Consider the following 19,780-nt stretch of genomic DNA (forward strand, 5'->3'; position numbering starts at 1 on the left):
GGAGCGACTACGAGAAACGTGTTGTAGTCATAGCGCTACACAAAGTTGAATGTCGCCACTACGGGTCTTCGCAAAACCCTGAAAATCAGTGAACGACTTGTCTACTGCATTATCCAGCGTTATAATGAAACGGGAAGTGCTAATGACTAGGGACAGACTGCGGACAGTGATGACAACAGTCAGTCAAAGCCGTAGCTGCAAGCATTAGGCGAAATTTCGTCCGGACTCGATCAGCGATGTCTCGAAAGATGTCCACTTCGACACCAATCATGTCACGAATGCTCAATGAGGACTTGGAATTCAGAGCCGACAAACCAAATACAAGACACTTCCTAACTGATGCGTTATGCCAGCTGAGAGTTATGAAAGGCGAATATTTCCTCAAGAGTTACGCAAGAAATTGTCACTGAACAATTTGAGCAGTTATTTAATGCAAAAAATGACCATGTGTACGCATCATCATCGATGCAAGCTGCTGAACATGTTTCCAGGGTGCAAAGATCGCATCATCCAGCATCAGTCATGGTGGGGTGGGGTGTGAGCTTCAATGAAATAACACGGCTCCATTTTTCTGAACAAGAGGCAAAGGCATCCACTACCGTGTACCCAACCACATGTTGAAGCCCATTATGAAACCACTGAATACCACTGCATTCTCCAATCAACAGTGGACTTTCCAACAGGATTCTGCTCCCGTGCACAAGGTACATGAGTGACTACGGGCCAACGTCCCAGACTTCATCTCCACATCAAGCTGGCCCTCTAGCAGTCCGGATCTGAACCTGCTCGACTACAAACTGTTGTCAGTGCTTCAACCAATGGTCTGAAGAAGAGACACCCTAATGTGAACTCCTTGAACTACGCCCTGGTCAAGAAAGTCCACCACTTTCCCATCGACTGTAATTCCATTGACAAGAGCCAGCCAAACTCCGAGCCTGCATTTAGGCTCAAGATGGACATTTTGAAAACTGATTAGTGCTCTTCATGCTCCAAACTTCCATGTATCATCTTCCAAAAGGATATCAATATATCGTCAACACTGTGACTGTGTTTGGTATTTATTTCTTAATGTCACGAAGAAACAAACAAGTTAAACTTTGACGTCTAAAATTATTTCCTTATAACATTATAGCAAACTAGAAGCATGGTTTATAAAAGTTTTGTCAGAAACGAAATCTGTCAGTTTTACGTCCCACAATTATGCCGGCTAGGCTAAAGGAGACACGAAATAAATGCAATGGTGAAATGAATAAAGTAGGAGGAAACGGGAGAACGCCGAGAAAATCCACGGTAGCGGTGTTTGTCTACCATAAAGTCCACTTGGCGCGAGCTCGGATCGAACCAGGGACCCCGCGCACCAGAGGTGAATGTTCTACCACTAAACCATCGTGGCCCTGTAAACGTTTTGTGCATATTAAAGCATACTGTATCTACTAGAGAACTGAGAACATTTCTATAAGTAAAGAACTTTCAAAGCTATAGTTTTCATTGGAAAGAAACTACTTTTGCGTGACTCGTCACAATATAGAAAATGTACCTTCAACTAAGTTTATACATGTATCTATCAAATATTCTGTAAAATAAAGATACAATCTACTTACCTTTCAATAATGCTTCTCTCGAGACTATTTGGACCAAGTTTTTTAACGACACATGTTTCACCATTCATTTTGAATGTAAGATATATTTCATTTTCATTACTTTCCAGTTCGTTTACTATTTCTTCAGCGAATACATTCCCTAGCAATACGAAGTCTCCTACCTAAAAAATAAATAATTACTTATAGAACGTAAGAAACACATATATATAATTACTAATACTGTATACGTAATGTCATTTCAACCTCGATATTTCGGACACTTCAGTCGAGTCACCCTCGTCAGGATCAAACACAGGTCTAAGTCACATTTTGACGGAAATTTTTCACATGCTTAGTTGCAATAACAATGTGCAAATTACAGAAATTATATGACAAATTATATCAATATGAAGTAGTATTTAAAGACCCCCATTTAACATGGACACATCATTCTCTTTATTGAAATATACAAAATTATCTACTTTGTATTGATACAATTTGTTATATAATTTCAATATTTTCTACCATGCTGTTGCAACTAGAACTATGAAGAACTTAGGGCAAAATATGAGATAAGCTGGTGTTTGGCTCTGACTGGGGAGACTCAATTGAAGTATCCAAAATATCGAGGCTGAAATGACATTGGCTTACACAGGAATACTAAGAATGTTAGTCTTTTTCTATCTAAAGATAAATCAGTAACGTACTATGATCATCTATATATTAAAATGCTAAATTATATGTTTGTGATCAAGAAAAGTTTATGTTTGTGCCCAATTTTTTTCGACAATGAGATCTCGGGAAACCACAAGCTCTAGAAACGTGCTGTTTTCACTGGTCTGTTTCAAATTTTGTGTAGACCTGCCAGTTGTCATTGAAATTTTCAAAAATCGTGCCGTTATTTTTCTATTCAACATTTTAGGGGCCGTTTTGAGCCCATAAGATTAATATTGTAGCTAGGGCGAAGATAAGGTTAATATCGTAATTAGGCAACCAGTAGAAGAGTTACGTACAGCGGGTTGACGGACATTGCAGGCGCTTGCTTAAATCTGAATGGTAAAACCTACTTCAAAGGCCTCAAGAGCAACAATGAGGAGTACATTGATGGATATGGACTTATAAGAAAAAAATATTTTCATTCGATATCATGCCACTTCTACCAATCGGGCACAAACTCACTCCAACATATATATATTGTCACCCATAGGGAATTTTAGGTGATTATTTTAAGTTTATTGTTTAAATTATATCAAAATTGTATTGTATTAAAATTCAAACTTTACATCTGTTAACTTGATGAAACATGAAGAAATTGTGTAGACAGAAAAACATTTCAAAAACTCATTACGCGATGGTTTGTTTACATTTATGTAATAATTGGATAACATAAACGAGACAAGATTCTGCAAAATTAAGTAACTGATGTATTGAGAAAAGAAATGTAAACTTTAATTAAGAAAATTCGTTGTAAGAAGAGATTGTAACATCTTGTAAACACAGACACAATTTCGGGTATGGCATAACAGTCAGATTTGCAGACACAGGCTGTCCGAGGATTTCGGTCATCGCGTGACAATGAAGAAATTGAAGTTTCTTCAAACAGATGGGACAACAGAGAGATTTCCAGACATGAGGCTGCAGATTCCACCGTCTGGAACACGAAATAAAAACCTTGTGAAGGATGGAACCAGATCAGTTGAGATTGGTGGATCAGTGGAGATTAGTCGACCAGTCGAAATTAGTCTTAGTTGAGAAACAGCTCATTGTACCTAAGTCTTGAGGTCAATGAGTAGATCGAAAAAGAAGCTACAGTAACTTACCACATAGACAGCACAGTTATGGCCTGTCTCTTCTTCTCACTTCAGTAATTAAAACCAAAGAGAATTATAACGTTTAGATTGTCAACTACAATCTACGGAGAACTCATCATTGAATCTGTGGGCACGTGACTTCCAGGATAGATCCAGAAGGTGGAACGTCCCAGTCATAGTCATCCAGGAGCACAGAACATCAACAGATATGTGTTCCCAGTCTGTATTGTTGCCTGTGATTAAATCATCAGATATGCCGGTCCGCGTATGACATACTTATTAGTCTATACAAACGCTACACTACACCTGATTTAAAGAATGGAAATACACGAATATCCTAGTGAAATTGGAGTTATTGATTTAACAGTTTAACCTCTCGCAAAACAAGATTACAATTAGATGTAAATTCCCATCCATTTCAGATAATGGATGGAAGGTACTTTCTTGCGTCATAAAGCTTCCATCCCCATAACTAAGGCACGACGCAGGGAAGTTCTCAATATTAAATACTATGTTTGTATGTTTGTCTACTATAACAATTCACTTTCTTTGTGAGTCGTCCTGTCCTGTCCATTTGTGTGCGTAAGGAGACATGCACAGTGGGAAAAAGATTCATGATTATAACAGGACGATGCGCTGAGTAGATAGTGCAGGTTCAGCTAGTTTAATTATAATAATGTACTTACTGAACGAGCATGGGTGAGATCGGAAGTTCATTCATTTTATACATTACTAGCTGAAACACCCATTCTTCGCATGGGAGCTGTATTTGGAAGTCAACGTCTGTGGAAGTATCACCATTCATCTCAGCGACCGCGAAAACTATGGATTCCGACACTAATATCGGCCATTTTCTACTAGTTTTACATGTCCCGGTAAACGCTCCCCAGAGAACCCCCTGGTTCGAAATTAATTTAAAAAAAAAACGCTTTGTCTTGGTCTGGGACCAGGACCAAGGTACCCGTGGCCCAAATTTGGTAACGATCGGTTCACTTGTTTGGTTTCCAGGCCGTACACAGACACAAAAAACAAATAAACTCTTTATTTTACTTATATTCCATTACAACAATCAAATATGTTTCAACGTAATGAAACCTTAGTGCTATATAAGGAGAAACTTTTGGATTATGCCATTACAGTATGGAAAATGAAATGATTTTTTTGAATTTGATTTTAACGTCCCACGTTTTTTGGGCTTTAGGCTAAAAGAGATAAAGAATTAATGACAATGAATGATTGTGATTTTTTTCTTGGTGCTCTCCCACTGGGAATCGAATCCGGCACCACGTGCACCAAAGACACACTCGCCGCCATTCGCTAGACCAGTATGGAAAGCTCACAACACTGAAAATGCTAGACAAGTTTTATGAAGATTTCCTCAGTTATACAACATGATCTACTTATAATAAATAGTGATTGTAATACTAAATAGTGATTATAATAGTGATAGTAATTAATTTTAAACATATTAATATTAATATACATACAATTATATACAAGAGTAAATGAGAAAAATGAACTAAATGTGAAAAACACAAACTCAAAATACAAATGAGGCCTGAAATACCAATTTATTTTATGATTCACTAATAATAGTAATGGACACATATAGAAGTTAAATAGTTAGACGACAATAATTGAACATTTACTAAATAAAAGTATAATATATCCCGTCACAGAAGCACCAACAATAACAAATAATAATAAACACAAGTTATACAGCAAATAACAATTTTCGTACAAGTGGTCACAAGGACTAAGGCCAATTTTAAAAGCTTTTCCTTTCAGGGAAAAGAATGAAATATGAAATGAAATTATATCTTTTAGTTTAACATCCCATGATTATGCCCGTTAGGCTAAGGGAGACGATGATTAAATCAAGTGAATGATGATAGAAATATTGGTGGAATGACTAAGTGGGAGGAAACGGGAGTATTCCAAGAAAGCCCACGAACACGATGTTGTCCACCACAAACTTACTTGGCCAGGGATAAAACCAAGGATTCCACGTACCACAGATAAGCGCTCTACCACTGAGCTAGCCTGTCCCCGAAAGAAACGTGCACCAATAGAAAAGTTTTTCCTTGTAGGAAAAGTGATGAAACAGATAAGATTATGCTAATGGAAGAAAACATTATAAACATTGCTACTGTTTATTTCAAATGCACTAAGTAAGAGTGGACACACAACAAAAATGGAATAGAAGAAAAATCTGATCGTTGGACTGGCAGAAACTCGAACAACTTCCTTCCACCTGTCATGCGGTGCCCTACAAATTAAGCTAGCATCAGTTTTCTTCCCGTTTAGTCGTAATATTCCTAAAACAGTACTGATGAGATCAGGAATGGAACCAGGCGGACTTCTGGAAGGGGGGGGGGGGGTTGAATTACTGCCACTTAGAGCTACTTTTAAGAGTTCCAAACTCTGGGATGGGTTCCGTTTATATATAAAATAAGAAAAAGTTTCCTCTTCTGGGGGAGGAGGCGATCTCACACACCCCCCCCCCTGGATCTGACTCTGGACGAGATCTTCTAACAGGTAAGTGAATATGATATAATTTAAACAACTGTATATACACAGAGCATCACAGCTTCACCCAACTGAATTACCTATCGTTGTTAGATTACTTCTATTAATTGCCTGGAGAAGATTGATCTGCGGAGGCGTGAGGATAGTTGCATATTTTGACTTGCCTCAACTGGTTTGTCGTGTGAGTAGTTGCCGTTCTGACTCAATGAATTCTTAGTGGTAAAATCATCATGCTAGATATTCAAGAAACAAAAGAAATTTACCAGAGTGATGACGATCTTTCCAGCATACATTTGTTACTGTGTACTGAAAATTATTCTAAATTACAATATATTCAATATTACTCGTATCTTTTGCACTGCCCTGCATTTGAATAGTTTATACGAAGAAAAGAAAGATCTGCGGTTGCGCAGTCGGTAAGGCATCTATTTCCCAATTGGAAGATTCAAGTACGAAATTAATTACGTACCCGAGCTCCTTCCGCCAATGCCGCAGCGCTCTCTCCAGCGCGGTTCAGGGGTTCACCCAATCTACGGGGTAATTAATGGCGGCCAAAGGGTTGAGCTGACTACATCACCTCCTTCCTCTACGAGCTGATGTCCAAAAAGTGTAGAACTTACCTCCCCCTCAGTCCCTGGGCCTCTTATGGCCCGTCCTGAATGTTACATGCTCTTTAGCTTTTTAGGGAATCATCTATTTGATATATGCAGGAAACAGTAATAAAACATACCAACCTGTAAAGCCTTAATTTCACGTGAAGCATTTTCAACGAGGATATTTAGGAAGTCATTTCCTGAGATTAAGGTTACATTCAGATCTTCACGGATTAAATCCTCATAATTCTCAATTTGGAAACAGGTAGGATCGAGAACAGTACCATCCTGTACTTGTAGAACACTCTTTGTTGGGTCAGTCAAAATCCTGTATCCTGTAACCTTGTATTAGAAAAAGAAGATGCATTAAGTTCATGATACATGTACAGGAACTACGAAAAGTTACTTACTATAATATAAAAGTACCTGTGGAAAGTTAATTCAAGCTTACATCTAAAATATTATTTAGTGCAGGACACGAAACTTCAAATCTAAAAATAAAATGAAATATGTAAGTTTTAACAAATAAAACACAGTTCTGACCAGAGCAGAATGAAATATATTAAAAACTATACTTACAATGTGTTACAGTTTCAAGGACCTAACGTCCTCTTCATCAGACACAAACACTCTTTCATATATTTCATTCTGCTCTGGTCAGAACTGTGTTTTATTTGTTACTCTACTTATCCAGAACAATGGAGTTTGTTCATGTAAGTTTTACGTCCAACGTTTATACCGGCTAGGTAAAGGAGACGGTGATGATGACAAATGAATGAAATGGTGAAATGAAGAAAGTGGAAGGAAATGGGAGAACCCCGAAAAAACCCACGCACACGATGTTTGTCCATCACAAAGTTCCCTTGGCGCGAGGTGGGATCGAATCAAGGACCCCATACACCAGAGGTGAACGCTCTACCACTGAGCCACCGCGGTTCCAAATTTTAGATCTAAATCCAGTGGTCAAATCAGAGAGTTTGGCCGCCATTTTTTCTCGCACAGATCGCAAAAAGCGTTAAGTGCCTATCGCCAAACTAAAATATTAAGTCTTCATTAGAGACATGGCGACTGGAAATTTGGTGCCATGGTTTATTATGTGGCAGAGGAAAAGGTTTTAAGATAACAGAAAAACTACAATGAAAAATTGAGAGGTTCGAGTAAATTGATTCCATTTCTTCATTCAGTGACTGCTTCGAATCAACCTTGAGATAAATTATGGTAAACTCGCGCAAAGAATAATCCACATAACACTCAATCTGAAGTTATTTTATATTATGAACGTAACTCTCGGATTTTACAGCGTTAACTACACGTTTTAATGGACTGTGATATATGTAAAGATTGGCAAGGTTTGTTAGTAAACATGTTAAATGTACAGAATTTGCTAACTTTGGGCTAGATACGTGAATTCCTACTGATAGATATGACATTCATGGCAGAATCCTTTCCTTCCTAGATTCTTATCTTTCAGAGAGAGAGCGTGTTACTCTACCTGGATCCCTGTTTCCGTTTAGTCCCGTTTTATCCGGAGTGCCTCAAGGGAGTGTGATGGGCCCAATCTTGTTTTTAATGTATATTGACTACTTACCTAGTATTTTCTCAACCTCTTCTTGAAATATTTTGCTTTTCGCTGATGATTGTAAACTGTTTAGAGTTATTAACACCGTATATGATGCTACTTCACTGCTATCTGACATAGATATGTTAAGTAATTCGTATTCAAACTGGAATCTATCTTTAAACCCCAACAAATGTCCACTCTCTTTATCTCCTTGAGAAAGAATGTACTTCATCAGACATATAATGTCAACAATGTACCCATCAAACGAGTTTCTTTTCAAAAAAGATCTAGGCGTTATCTTTGATGAAAAACTCTCCTTTGCGGATCACATCATATCGACCTTATCCAGAGCAATGAAACTACTTGGTCTACCTTTTAGGTTTCCGGAAATACAAAGTCTTCCTGCGCTTATGATGTTTTATAGGCTTTCATCTCCCTGATCGTTGAATATTGTTAATCTGTATGGAATATGGCAGTACCTACTAATTTATCTCGCATTGACTTGGTTTTAAACTTCTTTCTTGCTATTGTTAGATTTAGAATACCCGAGTTACGTGATCATTCGAGACAGAAACTAATGTCTTTAATGAACTTAAGTACTCCTGTCAAACGACGTCGCGCTGCTGATTTACTTTATCTATATAAGGTTATCAATGGTAAAATTGATTCTAAATTCTCATTATCGCAATTTAACCTTCGTGTTCTTCCGAGGCGAAGTTCTTCTCTAAATTTACTAACTTATGAGACTCCTAGGTTATCAATTGTTCAGCGCTCCTTGTTTTACAGACTAGCGCATGATTAGAATACAGTTTCAACAGATGTCAACATTTTTACTTCTGAACGAAACTTCAGAATTCAGTTGAAGAGAATATTGTATATTGAAAAATAACCCTCTTTATTGTATTTTTGTATTTGTTACTTTTTTCTTTCTTATGTTGTTCAGCTTCAGCCAAATGGCCTTGTGCTGTATGAAACTTAGTGAATAAATAAATAAATAAATAATTAATAAATAAATAAATACATAAATGCGTTTCCATCAGTGTATATTTTACTAAATCTTTCTATACGTACCTGACAATACAAATTGAAATTCATGGGTCTGGTTATATTTTTTATTAGGACTGTGATGGCATCGCCTCTTCTGTCGTGGTAAACATTATTTTCCTTCTGACTTTTCTCCCAGAACGACTTTGCCCATTTTCGAAGCTCCTGGACTCGGGCCCTGTCACTATCTGCAAATGTATACATCTTACGCTCACCTTCACTACACAACAGATATTGTTTATCTACTAATGCTAACCAACCATTGGCATTTACTTCATTAACACTTACTACCACATTTGTTCTTGACTACAAACTCTTCGTCCCAGTTCTTTCTGGGGTTCCCCAAGGCAGTGTTCTAGGTCTCCTGCTACTTCTTCTTTACATGGGTGATATCCCTTCCTTCCTTTCTTTATCATCTTCAATCATCCTATTCGAGCTGACGATTCAAAAATGTCCATAAAATCGTTTCTATAGACGATGCTCTATGACTTCAACAAATTCTCACTAAACTTACTGACTGCGACTTGGAAGTTAGAACTGAACCCTCAAAAATGTTTCACTCTTAGTACTTCCTTGAAGAAAAAATAAAATTTATCACAGATATTGCATTAATAACTGCCTTATCGAAAGAGCTGCGACACATAAAGATCTCGGAATAGTATTTGATGAGAAACTTACATTCGCTAATCACATTTCTGTTATTGTGAAGAGGCTATGTGAAAACTGGGTATTCTTTACAGATTTAGTGAAATTCGCGATCTCAAATCACTCAGTATTTTCTTCAAAGCTTTTGTATCTCCTAAAATCGAATATTGCTCATCAATATGGAATATGGCCTGTGTTTCAAACTTATCCCATTTTGATTCTACTCTTAACTTTTTTTCTTGCCAGTGTCAAACAAAGAAAAAATGAAATAAAATCTTTGAGTTTTACGTCCCACGGGTATGCCGGTTAGGCTAAAGGAGACGGTGATTGTGAGAAATGAATGAAATGGTGGAATGAAGAAAGTGGGTGGAAACGGGAGAACCCCGAGAAAACCCACGAGCACGGTGTTTGTCCACCACAAAGTCCACACGGCGCGAGCTGGAATCGAACCCGGGACCCCAAGCACCGGAGGTGAACGCTCTACCACTGAGCCACTGAACCCCCCCCTTCCTTCCTGTCAAACAAAGAGTTTCTACAGTTCGCAGTCTTAGTAAAACATAGCTCCTAAACAAACTTAATGTTCAGACTCCACTTACTCGACGCATAGTGGCAGACCTGTTGTTTCTCCATTAAATTATCAATGGGAAAATTAACTCCGATTTAAAGGTTTCTGTTCTCAATTTTCGTATACCTTCTCGCCTTACTCGCAGTCGTACGTTGCTAACATACAGGTATGTAACATCCAGACTTTCAGTTATTCAACGTTCCTTATACTTCAGGCTGGCATCACTGTATAATAGTTTATCGTGTAACGTTTATTTTTTTTCCATAATGTTAATTTAATGTAGATATTTTATTTTACATTTATATCTAGTACGAATCATAAAATTTTAAATAAATTTTGGAGAAAGAAAAAAAAATCCTATTCATGATGTTTTCCTTTTAGGACATAATTACTGGTTCGTCTATACCCCACTGAACAGATGCCCGAAGAGTAGTGTGGCCACCACCACCATTCGCGCGCCAATCCAATGCAGTACAGAACAACCACAATGGCCTAAAAGGATTAACTCAAATTCTGACCAGACAAGTTTTGTTTCTAAAATTAACGAACGTTTATTGCATCTGACTATTTAAAAAAAAAAGTCGTGTCATTAATTCCAAGATCTTGCTGAAGCGACACCCAGCATCGAAATCTTTAAGCTTTACTTAAACGAAGACTATCATTAATCTTATTTATAGTACTTCAACTTGAGGACAATATTAATCAATCAACTGTATGTACAAATATGTACTGTTCTCGATTTGACCAAATAAAATTTTAAATATTTGTATATATTTTATTGCAATTTCATATTCTTTAAATAGCTACAATACTCCTTCATCTCTTAAGGAGTCATTTTCAAGAACGGATAACAAAATTCCTTTAAGAAATTGGAAAAGGAAAATAACTCATTGCTACCACTAAACATAGTATAGTTTACAGTTGAGGTTAACTCCATATCTCACCAGGCGTGCCCATACTTATAATTTCCAATCAATAAACACACGACAAAAAAAAAAAAAAAAAAAAAAAAATTGTTACTATTATTTTCCCTATAATTCAGCATATTTGAAATACTGAATACACTCCCTTTTACGGAGGGCAAAAGCTTGATATTTATATCTCATTTCATTTAACGATATTCATTTAGTTATCCGCAAGACCGTGCATGACATTAATATCAAAGCAATATAACACACAATAAGAAAGAAATCTACCTAACTAATCTAATCTAACCTAACCTATAGCTATCCTACTTCTACCTCATTTAGTACAAATATTGAAACCACATTTCATATTTAAGAGGGCGGATAACTTGCACATTATATATATTTATATATTCACATCATACGAAATTCACACAATAATAAAAGAAATCAGACACAAATAAATTGCACGCTGGAGTTGCCTCAACATCTATTTACGCTATCAGGAATAACAAATTTGTTTTTCAATAGTTTCTCGAAAGTATGCAAATGAGGTTTTGATTATACAGCATAATTCAATTTCTGTGGAATTTTGAATTTATGTTAACCGTATCACAACAACAACGCTCATGCAAGGAAAAAAAAACTAACTTAAAGTGATTATGGAATCAGTACCGTCAACAGTATCAATATATATTTATCAAATAACATGCTTTTAAGATGTCAACATCAAAACGATGTGCAGAGCTTTCACTATCTGGTCTCATAGCAGCAGCTAATTATAAGACTCGAAGTTCGTGACTATTAGATTTTGTCATTACTCATTTCCTTCCCCTCTAAAGACTGTCTGAAATTGTGTGACTTAGCGATACGCTTAACAACTCTTCATCATAATCACATACATAACGGAGAATTGACTATTGTCCCTGATTAAAAATTTTGAATTCAGTCATCAAAACAATGTCACTGATACCCCAAAGTCACTAATACTTCAAGTGGTTTAAAGAGGAGTTCTCATGCAACTTCTAGAAGTCAACAAAATGGAGGATAAAGTCACTGACCTGTATTCTGAGATGCTCACACAGTACCAAAATTTTACCACCTGGTTGACTGTCTGGTTGGTTCCAACATTACCTGAGCATCCTTCTTGTTCCCAAAATCTTGGACGGCTTCTCTTCATTTTGATTAACCTCCGTTTGAATTGCCATGTTAAAGATAGGCCGTCTCCAAACGAAACACTACTCGTTATTATTATTATTTCCCAAGAGCCCCATTCTGCCTAATTGTGTGCCAGGTTAGTCAAATTTCTGGTTTTGACAGGGTTTACGGTCCAAAATTTCCTTTTAGATGCACATTTTCCTTTTATATTTTAGAAGGGCTCTTGGGCTCTTTCACTATTATGTTATTTATAGGATCTTCTGTACACCTTACACACCCCCTCTTGACAACACTAGATTTAACTATAATAAGTATTGATATTTAATTTTTATGACTCTTAATATATAAAATCAGTTTTAACAAAAGAAAAGAGAATTTATTTATTTATTTCCGCATATTTCATTATTCTTTTTCTTCTATATTAATTATTTAATTTGGCTATTCCCACTTTGAGACATACCAACATGGCGAACGTTTGTTTACATTTCGAAAAGACGCACAATTCATGCAAGGTCAGACTTCAAAACCCCAGACCAGGTAAGCTTGTCACGGAACACATTAAGGTGTTCGTACTTTTATGAGAATCATGGCAGTTATGCTAAATATAATTTGAATCTCTATAAAGATAAACAATAAATTCTATCTTTCTTCCGGTCAAACATTAGGCCTAAAATTATGTAAACAAAATTAACCTATAACGTTCTTTCGTACATTAATGCCGAATAACTTTTGGATTTAAAACGATTTCATGGTTATTGAATACAATCGCATTAATAAACAATCTATCTCATTTTATCGTAGTACAATTCCGTAGTATTAACAAGATAATTATAGTGACTTAAATATAGTGACTGCAAAGCACACCATCTGAGCCGTCATGCTACATCACTTACGTTATGTAGCTATCAATGTTATATTGTCGGTACTGATTTACAATATGCTAGTCAGCAGTGATACATATTATTATAAAAATAACCTACCGATAAAATGTACAAGGAATACTGTAATATAGAATTTTATCTAATGTTACCGGTAGTGAAAAACATACCGTAACATTTTTCCCCGGCCGTTAAGAAAAAAAAAATATGAAGCATGTTTAAAGCTGAATAATTTTTTTTTTATTTGTAATCCTTTAATAAATCTACTCTCTTCTCCGCCGAACAATCAAAGTTTTACATTACTTAAATTTTGTTTCGGTACTTCTCTCCCTTTCAAATCTTTCAAAAACACAGAATTATGATGAATTCGAACCACTACATAAGGACCAGTGTATACGGGCATATATTTATGAGTGATTCTTTTATATGCATCTGAAAGAAAGTGGGTCTTAACCATTACTAAATTACCCTCCTGTATAACTACAGGTTGCGCCGATTTAGCACATAATTTCCGCTTACGTTTGGTTAACATTCCAGGAAACGCCTGTAGATATCGCCTTGATTCCTCTACCCCCTGCAATTCCAATGGCCAAGGGAAACTTTCTTTAAATCTATCAATAGCTGAATATGAAATGAAAAGTTCAGCTGGAGTACCATTTATTGCGCTGTTGTACGAATAATTTAACAAATCTTGAGCATCTTTTAATACATTTTTCCATTTAGTGTGATTCTCGTAACACATTAATCAAATAATTCGGTTTAATTCCCGATGGGAACGTTCCACGATTCCGTTGGCCTTAGGATTATAGGGTGTAGTAAGAATATGATGCATCTTATGCTCCAAACAATATTTTTTTTTAACGATTAGAAACAAACTGTATTCTTAAGATGTTTATAAGTCAAATTAAATCTCTGTAATTTCAATGATTTTTTTTTTTTTTGGAGAGAGAGAGAAGTTCCGGAAAACAGACGCCTTACCCTTGAGGGCGACTGTATATTGTATTTTCCGGTCCAGTATAAAAACTATTATTCGAATTACCGGATTGGAAAACGTTAGAATTACTTGGATACACTCCTAATGCAGAATATGGGGGAGTCAGAGTAGATGTCACTGTAGTAATTCCCGGAACCGGTAGAGAGGTATTCGGTGTAAACAACGTGACCGGAGGAAATGCGCCAAATGGTGGCTTCGCTCCATATATATTGGTCACATATGGTGGGGGAATATTCCCATAATTTATTCCTGGAACAAAAGAATTACTGTTATTCGTTCCGGAACGCCAACCTTGGTTAAAGGAACCGAATCCTCTATTAGCACGTTCATTTCTACGTTGAGTATTATAATTTTTATTTCTGGAAAAATTCTTTCTATTTCCAGTCGAGTGATTTTTTTCAGATTTAGGTTCCATGTTTATAGGTTCCGTTTGAGCCGAATTGTCAGTTCTCAAAAGCTTATGGTGACCTATACTAGCTTGTCTAATATTGGGTCTCTTTAATTGAATCTTCAAATTTGACGCATTTCCGGAATTACCAGTAGATTCACCCTCCAATTCTGTTAATCTCATCATTAAATCGTGAACAGAATTTACAGAACCCAATTTTAATATTTTTTTCTCGTCAGCAGGTAGACAATCAAGAATTAAGTCCTTTAATTCCGAATCTGACGGTGAACTTACGACCAAGTGATATGAATCAATTATCGACCAGGCAAAGTCAGATAAAGAAAACTTAGATTTGTCATATCTCATCGAATAGAGATGGCGTTTCTGCGCCCTCTCCATCCGAGGAGATATATACTGATTCCTGAAGAGGTTGACGAAATCCCGGAAAGTTCTTATTTTGTGCGAAATACTACGATACCAGGATTTCGCAGAGTCTTCCAGACACCTAGCTATAATGTATCTTCGATCTTTTTCTCTTAATTGATACATACTCATGGTTTGGAGTAAATCCTCCAGGAATATTCTACCCGACGTAGTCATTTTACCATCAAATTTTGGAAAATTGTGCATTTCCCGAAGATACGCACCAATTGGCCTAGGTGGTGGAGAATCATCAGATTCGTCACTCTCTTCAAGAGTTGTTTTTGCCGGTACATCAACTATTTCTAACTTATCATACATATCCATATCAGAATCTAAATTAACATCATGCGGTTTAACCCGGTCACACCGATTTGCATAAATTTCTCGTTGATTTTTACATCTTCGACGGATATATTTCTTTCGCCTATTCGCGGAGGAATTTTCTGAGTTTCTCGGCATATTATGCTCATCAACCGTATCCTTCCCTTGGTCGGATTCGGATGTTGAGCAATCATTTGAGGCTCCTATCCCATTACTGGTATTCTCTCTATTCGTCTCTGTCACCGCGAACTCTTTCAATAATGTTTCTAAAGGACCTTCAGAAATTGGTTCCTCTACTTTATCACGAGTGGAATGAACTTCTACCCGTGTCCTTCGACCCTTACGAGAAAGAGAGTTCTCCCGGATTACCCGCTCGCACCTAGCTTCCTGATTATCGAGTCGACGTGACAACTTTTCTATCTTTTTCTCAAATTTATTAATATTTTCAGTAATGAGACCTTCGCATCTAGTTTCTGCCATAAGAAACCTTTCGTTTACTGTCTTTTCAATACTTTCCCTAGTTTCACGGCATTTTTCTAAACTGTGTTTAAACGCAGCTACTGTGTCACGTTCTAAAATTTTCACATTGTTAGCTGTTTTCTCATTTGCATCTTTCAGGTCTCTATACTCTTTAATTTGTTGTTCCTTTACATGATTGTAATTTACATTACAATTCTCTTGACAATTCTCTATGTCAAGTCTTAATTTTCCTAAATCACTATTCACATCGTCAATTTTGGAATTGATTTCTTGGGATACTACCTCTCGATTCTTCTCAACATCATTTGCTAATTTTTCTAAATCAGATTTGACTTTATTTACATCACTCACTGCAGAAGCTATCTCACCCGAAAGTTCTAATCTAACCTGGTTTAAGTTTTGCATTAACTGTGATTTTACTGACTGAATTTCAGAGTTTACCGTCGACAATTGAGCCTCAACAGAAGACAACTTTTTGTCCAGCTTTGTTTCCAAACTCTCAACAGAAGACAACTTTTTGTCCAGTTTTGTTTCCAAACTTCCTATTATACCTTTCAGACTTTCCAATAGCGGCCCTCCTGCTATTTCAATTTGAGGGACCGATTTACGTGACACTACCGTGTGTTCTCTGTCAATTTCACTGGGGTTATCACTCGTCTTGTTCATGGCTGAGCACCTTTGACAAATCCATTTACCTTCATTTTCTTTAATATTTGTCACATCAGCCTGGCTTAACTTAATACATGTTGTGTGGAATAGTTGTCCACAACTATCACATCCTACAGATTCCACACAATCGGAAATTCGAGTCTTTCCACAACACGCATGAGTATCTGGCTCACACCTCTCTTCGTCAAAATTAATGAACATTATAATATCATATTTCGCTTGTCACACAATCTCAAACAGATCAAAAGGGGGAAGAAAAGAAACTAACTTAACCTCATTTGCTTTTCGCTTACTTACCCTAAAGGTTTCGTGCCAGTAAATGTACACTCCCGCTTTTATTTTATTCCCATATATCCGTAGCTAAAGGTCGCCATTTTTGTAACGTTTATTTTTTTTCCATAATGTTAATTTAATGTAGATATTTTATTTTACATTTATATCTAGTACGAATCATAAAATTTTAAATAAATTTTGGAGAAAGAAAAAAAAATCCTATTCATGATGTTTTCCTTTTAGGACATAATTACTGGTTCGTCTATACCCCACTGAACAGATGCCCGAAGAGTAGTGTGGCCACCACCACCATTCGCGCGCCAATCCAATGCAGTACAGAACAACCACAATGGCCTAAAAGGATTAACTCAAATTCTGACCAGACAAGTTTTGTTTCTAAAATTAACGAACGTTTATTGCATCTGACTATTTAAAAAAAAAGTCGTGTCATTAATTCCAAGATCTTGCTGAAGCGACACCCAGCATCGAAATCTTTAAGCTTTACTTAAACGAAGACTATCATTAATCTTATTTATAGTACTTCAACTTGAAGACAATATTAATCAATCAACTGTATGTACAAATATGTACTGTTCTCGATTTGACCAAATAAAATTTTAAATATTTGTATATATTTTATTGCAATTTCATATTCTTTAAATAGCTACAATACTCCTTCATCTCTTAAGGAGTCATTTTCAAGAACGGATAACAAAATTCCTTCAAGAAATTGGAAAAGGAAAATAACTCATTGCTACCACTAAACATAGTATAGTTTACAGTTGAGGTTAACTCCATATCTCACCAGGCGTGCCCATACTTATAATCTCCAATCAATAAACACACGACAAAAAAAAAAAAAAATAATAATTTGTTACTATTATTTTCCCTATAATTCAGCATATTTGAAATACTGAATACACTCCCTTTTACAGAGGGCAAAAGCTTGATATTTATATCTCATTTCATTTAACGATATTCATTTAGTTATCCGCAAGACCGTGCATGACATTAATATCAAAGCAATATAACACACAATAAGAAAGAAATCTACCTAACTAATCTAATCTAACCTAACCTATAGCTATCCTACTTCTACCTCATTTAGTACAAATATTGAAACCACATTTCATATTTAAGAGGGCGGATAACTTGCACATTATATATATTTATATATTCACATCATACGAAATTCAAACAATAATAAAAGAAATCAGACACATAAATAAATTGCACGCTGGAGTTGCCTCAACATCTATTTACGCTATCAGGAATAACAAATTTGTTTTTCAATAGTTTCTCGAAAGTATGCAAATGAGGTTTTGATTATACAGCATAATTCAATTTCTGTGGAATTTTGAATTTATGTTAACCGTATCACAACAACAACGCTCATGCAAGGAAAAAAAAAACTAACTTAAAGTGATTATGGAATCAGTACCGTCAACAGTATCAATATATATTTATCAAATAACATGCTTTTAAGATGTCAACATCAAAACGATGTGCAGAGCTTTCACTATCTGGTCTCATAGCAGCAGCTAATTATAAGACTCGAAGTTCGTGACTATTAGATTTTGTCATTACTCATTTCCTTCCCCTCTAAAGACTGTCTGAAATTGTGTGACTTAGCGATACGCTTAACAACTCTTCATCATAATCACATACATAACGGAGAATTGACTATTGTCCCTGATTAAAAATTTTGAATTCAGTCATCAAAACAATGTCACTGATACCCCAAAGTCACTAATACTTCAAGTGGTTTAAAGAGGAGTTCTCATGCAACTTCTAGAAGTCAACAAAATGGAGGATAAAGTCACTGACCTGTATTCTGAGATGCTCACACAGTACCAAAATTTTACCACCTGGTTGACTGTCTGGTTGGTTCCAACATTACCTGAGCATCCTTCTTGTTCCCAAAATCTTGGACGGCTTCTCTTCATTTTGATTAACCTCCGTTTGAATTGCCATGTTAAAGATAGGCCGTCTCCAAACGAAACACTACTCGTTATTATTATTATTTCCCAAGAGCCCCATTCTGCCTAATTGTGTGCCAGGTTAGTCAAATTTCTGGTTTTGACAGGGTTTACGGTCCAAAATTTCCTTTTAGATGCACATTTTCCTTTTATATTTTAGAAGGGCTCTTGGGCTCTTTCACTATTATGTTATTTATAGGATCTTCTGTACACCTTACACACCCCCTCTTGACAACACTAGATTTAACTATAATAAGTATTGATATTTAATTTTTATGACTCTTAATATATAAAATCAGTTTTAACAAAAGAAAAGAGAATTTATTTATTTATTTCCGCATATTTCATTATTCTTTTTCTTCTATATTAATTATTTAATTTGGCTATTCCCACTTTGAGACATACCAACATGGCGAACGTTTGTTTACATTTCGAAAAGACGCACAATTCATGCAAGGTCAGACTTCAAAACCCCAGACCAGGTAAGCTTGTCACGGAACACATTAAGGTGTTCGTACTTTTATGAGAATCATGGCAGTTATGCTAAATATAATTTGAATCTCTATAAAGATAAACAATAAATTCTATCTTTCTTCCGGTCAAACATTAGGCCTAAAATTATGTAAACAAAATTAACCTATAACGTTCTTTCGTACATTAATGCCGAATAACTTTTGGATTTAAAACGATTTCATGGTTATTGAATACAATCGCATTAATAAACAATCTATCTCATTTTATCGTAGTACAATTCCGTAGTATTAACAAGATAATTATAGTGACTTAAATATAGTGACTGCAAAGCACACCATCTGAGCCGTCATGCTACATCACTTACGTTATGTAGCTATCAATGTTATATTGTCGGTACTGATTTACAATATGCTAGTCAGCAGTGATACATATTATTATAAAAATAACCTACCGATAAAATGTACAAGGAATACTGTAATATAGAATTTTATCTAATGTTACCGGTAGTGA

General features: G+C 36.0%; 1 protein-coding gene across 4 annotated transcripts in view; it reads right to left on the reverse strand.

Annotated features, from left to right (window-relative positions):
• The window catches only part of LOC145694341 (protection of telomeres protein 1-like), a 49,413-nt gene that overhangs the window by 10,291 nt on the left and 19,342 nt on the right, over positions 1–19,780 (reverse strand). For all 4 annotated transcript variants that reach the window (XM_081770466.1, XM_081770465.1, XM_081770464.1 and 1 more), the window contains exons 5-7: positions 9,146–9,306; positions 6,655–6,855; positions 1,602–1,762 (exon numbers count right to left, since the gene is read on the reverse strand). In XM_081770466.1, the coding sequence (XP_081626592.1) occupies positions 1,602–1,762; positions 6,655–6,855; positions 9,146–9,306 (523 nt within the window). The remainder of the gene's footprint in view (positions 1–1,601; positions 1,763–6,654; positions 6,856–9,145; positions 9,307–19,780) is intronic.

Source organism: Thermobia domestica, chromosome 9 (assembly GCF_964235325.1).
Source record: "Thermobia domestica chromosome 9, izTheDome1.hap1.1, whole genome shotgun sequence".
In the NCBI taxonomy this organism is placed as follows: Eukaryota; Metazoa; Arthropoda; class Insecta; order Zygentoma; family Lepismatidae; genus Thermobia; species Thermobia domestica.